The sequence below is a fragment of the Drosophila suzukii genome, chromosome 3 (genome assembly GCF_043229965.1).
Source record: "Drosophila suzukii chromosome 3, CBGP_Dsuzu_IsoJpt1.0, whole genome shotgun sequence".
Classification (NCBI taxonomy): Eukaryota; Metazoa; Arthropoda; class Insecta; order Diptera; family Drosophilidae; genus Drosophila; species Drosophila suzukii.
Genome location: NC_092082.1, coordinates 33,916,983 through 33,921,488, shown reverse-complemented (window position 1 = coordinate 33,921,488; position 4,506 = coordinate 33,916,983). Strand labels below are relative to the sequence as shown.

The window sequence follows — 4,506 nt, the reverse complement described above, 5'->3', positions numbered from 1 at the left end:
CCATACGAACCTATTGCACAAAATTCTCACTTAGGTTGGATGATACTCGGCAAGTTCCAGGAATCAATCCACACACTTAATATTCGCTGTCATCAAACCACGCTAGACACGGAATCGCTTTTGAAGAATTTTTGCGAAATAGAATCTGTCCCAAGCCGATCACTTCAATCTGACGAAGAGCGGTGGTGTGAGTCCTTCTTTAAGGAAACGCACACACGTCAACCAAACGGTAGTATTATGGCCCTAGGAAAATCGCATCAAGTCGCTTTAAACAGGTTTCTTCAATTAGAGCGGCGTTATGAACGGGATCCAGACAAATGGATTCTCTACAAGGAAGGAATCGAAGAATATTTTAAATTGGGACAAATCACACCAGCAGTCTCTAGTGAGAGATCAACCGTCAGTACCTCCAAAACATCCTGTCGGGTTGAATCGTGCGTTTTTCCTCATCACGCTGTCTATAAAGAAGACAGTCTCACCACCAAACAGCGCATTGTATTCGACGCATCGGCAAAGACCTCAAACGGTCGATCTCTAAACGATGTATTGTCCGTAGGACCCACTCTACAAAATGATCTCCCTGCAGTGTTGCTGAATTGGAGACAGTACCGGCATGTTTTCACCGCCGACATCCAGCGCATGTACCGCTGCATCGACGTACTTCCGGACGACACGTAGTACCAGCGGATTTAATGGCGGGCGGCGGATGGAAGCATCAAGGAATATTGCCTGTCAACTGTAACTTTCGGTACCGCTTCTGCACCATTCACCGCCATTAGAGTCGTTCGTCAACTTGCAGAGGATGAACGCGAAAATTATCCACTGGCGGAAGAGGTCTTAAAGCACGAAATCTACGTCGACGATATTCTTTCTGGTGATCACACTATCTCAGCAGCACAAAACAAGAGTTTACAAATCCAGAACGCTCTAAAATCCGCAAATATGGAATTGAGAAAATGGTCTAGTAACGACATAGCGCTTCTAGACAGCATTCCTTCATCAAACCGATGCAATCAAACGTCACGAAGCTGGGACAGCTCTGATACAGTCAAAACCTTAGGAATGCATTGGTTTCCTAACCAAGACTGTTTCACCTACAAATTGCAAGCGAGCATTCCCACGGGTTCAACCAAAAGAGAAATTCTTTCGAGCATCGCCAGACTTTTCGATCCCTTAGGACTAATCGCCCCTATTCTCATTTCAGCAAAATTAATTCTAAAGGCACACCTCCATTCCGAGAACGATCGCAAGCACTTAGGGTGGGACGACCCAGTGCCCAGTTCCATCGCTAACAAATGGAAAAAGTTCCGCGTCAATCTGGAGGACATCAGCAAAATCCGAATACCTCGCAGCGTACGGTATATGCCAGACTTTAGCCATGATATCCAGTTGCACGCTTTCTGCGACGGGTCCACTCACGCCTACGCAGCGGCGGCTTACATGCGTATACCCCAACCGGATTCATCGTTTTATACCACTCTCATCACTGCAAAATCCAAAATCTCTCCAACGAAACCCATCACGATCCCGAGGACCGAGTTATGCGGCGCTGTGCTGGCAATCAAACTAACTAAATGGGTAGTAGCAAACAATCGTTGGAAAAACGCTCAAATCTCCGTTACATACTGGACGGACGCCACTATCGTTCTCCAGTGGATCATAGGAGATGTTACTAGATGGAAAACGTTCGTTGCCAATCGCGTTGCCTACATTCTGGACCACAGCGATTCAAACCAATGGAGACATGTTCCCACGGCGGATAATCCAGCAGACTGCGCCACGAGAGGACTATCCCCACCAGAAATCTCCATCTTTGATCTCTGGTGGCACGGACCATCATGGTTGAGGCAACACTCCAGTGAGTGGCCGGACACAAAGGTTCCCGAACATAAAGTTTGATGAGCAGTCCCTAGAAGCAAAATCTTTGCAAATTCGTTTGCACACCACCCAAGTAGACATTAATCTCATTGAGCGGTTTTCGACTTACACCAAACTCGTTCGAGTCATAGCATACAAACTGCGCTTTTGTCACAACGCTCAATCGAAGAAAACCAGATCTTACAGTCAGCTGTCGCCAGAGGAACTGGACAATGCACTTCGCTGCGCCGTGAAAATAGTACAAGCCGAAACCTTTCAATCCGACATGCACGCGATCCTCGCAGAAAATCCTCGGCCTCCGAAGAGCACCCTAAGAAATTTCACTCCCTTTCTTGACGACGACATTCCAACCTTTCTTTCGATCGCAAACATCCAATCATCTTACCGCAGCGTCATTTCTTTACAGAGCTGGTAATTCAGAACTCCCATCAAGCTACCCTGCATGGCGGCGCTCATCTTACTTTAGCCCACACGAGGTACAAGTTCTGGATTCCAAATGGAAGACAAGCCGTCTTCCGCGCGTCACCTAGCATCGGAAGTCAACTGATGGGCGACCTGCCGGTGCACAGAGTCAACCCACCAAACCGCCCATTCATTGCGACCGGCGTCGATTATACTGGGGCAATCGAAATCAAGGCAGCACGGCTTCGTGGGACAAGTACTTACAAAGGATACATTGCTATTTTCGTCTGCTTAACTACGAAGGCAGTTCACCTAGAAGCGGTTACCGGACTCTCGTCGGAACACTTCCTACTAGCATTTTCTCGTTTTACTGGTCGCCGAGGACCAGTTCAACATATGTATAGCGACAACGGAACAAATTTCGTTGGCGCCAATAAGTTATTAGCAAGCGCACAACAGGCGGATCGCGACCACGCTACGTGCCCTACATGGCATTTCACTCCGCCATTCTCTTCCAATTTCGGAGGCCTTTGGGAGGCTGGGGTCAAGTCCGTCAAGCATCACCTGAAGAGGACTGTCGGAAGTCACAAGCAGTCTTATGAGGAACTCGCAACGGTGCTCATCCGGATTGAAGCTTGCCTAAACTCTCGGCCACTTTGTCCGCTAACAGCTGATCCAGACGACTTAGAAGCTCTCACGCCGGCACATTTTCTCATTAGTGACACCCTGCTCGCACCTGCCCATTGTCGCCCTCAAAACTCGTCGTTCCGTGAGCAATTTCTGTCTCATCAAAATTTGATCCGTCAGTTTTGGACGCAATGGAGCCGAGATTGGCTGTCCCATCTTCAAACTCGCCCAAAATGGTGTCAGGAAAAGGAGAATTTTAAAATCAACGAATTAGTACTCATGAAGGACGATCAACTGCCTCCATCGCAATGGTCGCTCGGTAGAATTACCAGTCTCCATCCTGGAGAGGATTCACTCGTTCGAGTTGTAACACTGAAAACAAAATCAGGCAGTCAAAAACGCTCCATCTCCAAGCTTTGTCGCCTGCCGATCTTATGCTAATATGAACCAGCTATTGCTCCCTTGGTAATCAATTGCATCTGTATGTCATTTCTCTTTCTCTTTGTCTTAGCCGCTACGAGTACAAGGGAATTTAGATCCAGAATCCTGAACAACACATGTATCACGCGGATTTCGCATTGGCGGGCGGCATGTTCAGTCCCACGGTACTTGGTTCGTATGCACAGCTAATAGCCCTGCCAACTGAAGACGAAGGTCAGGACATCTGGCAACCCGACAGAACGAGAGAGCAGGGCAGTGAGAACTACAAGCTTCAGCGACCGGAACAACATTGTCTTCTTTTATTTTGCTGTCCATTGCGACCCATTATTTTGTTAAAGTTAATTAATGAAGAAGAGTGAAGTGTACGCGTTATAAGCTAATGAATTAAAGGCTAAACTGTTATATTTGAACTTCAGTCGTTTAGTTACTCCCAAGAGCCCCTCTTACAATGACAGCCGTACAGAGCTTTTTTTTGGCACGGCGTCACAACTGAACAGCATGCTATATGCAATTTTCATGCTAGATAAAAAATTTTAACTGAAATGTATTGGTCCCGTCAATACCTATCGATTGATAAAAAAAGTTTGCCACGCCCACTCTAACGCCCATAATGCTTAAATCTGTCTACCTCCGGTAGGTGGCGCATTTTAATCTCGCTTTGCTGCCTTTAGCTGAGTAACGGGTATCTGATAGTCGAGGTACTCGATTATAGCGTTCTCCCTTGTTTTATTTATAAATTAACCTATTCATTCTAAATTTTTCAAATTTTTTGATTCCCTTATAAGTTCAAACAAATCAATGGAGCCCCACCGCTTGTCCGCATTTTATTTGTTTTCTGCCTGAAGAATGTTATCGTGGAATTGATTGTCAATATATTGTTGCACGCATATAAGTTACCTATACTTTTTGGACAGGCTTTCAGTTCTTGTCCGGAACTCCTTTGTAGGACACATCATTCCCAGCTTCCATTAAGAACTGGGCCATGTACACGAGGACATTTTTCCGCGCTCCCCGCAACTGCTTGATGTTCTCCTGCCAAATATCGATCAGCAGGAGCTCCATCTCCATATTCAACCTCAGCTTGCTAGCGGCGGTTTGCGTATTATCGACTGTAAAATTAACAAGAAAGGAAGTTTGTATACCCTTGCAGTTATAAAT

At 46.3% G+C, this 4,506-nt stretch overlaps 1 protein-coding gene across 1 annotated transcript; it reads left to right on the top strand.

Moving 5' to 3' along the window:
* The first annotated feature begins 237 nt into the window (after positions 1–237).
* LOC139352747 (uncharacterized) lies at positions 238–3,443 on the top strand. The gene is made up of 5 exons (XM_070995377.1): positions 238–674; positions 780–964; positions 1,205–1,858; positions 2,285–3,218; positions 3,419–3,443. The coding sequence occupies exons 1-5, from the start codon at positions 238–240 to the stop codon at positions 3,441–3,443; spliced, it is 2,235 nt and encodes a 744-aa protein (XP_070851478.1).
* Positions 3,444–4,506: the final 1,063 nt, after the last annotated feature.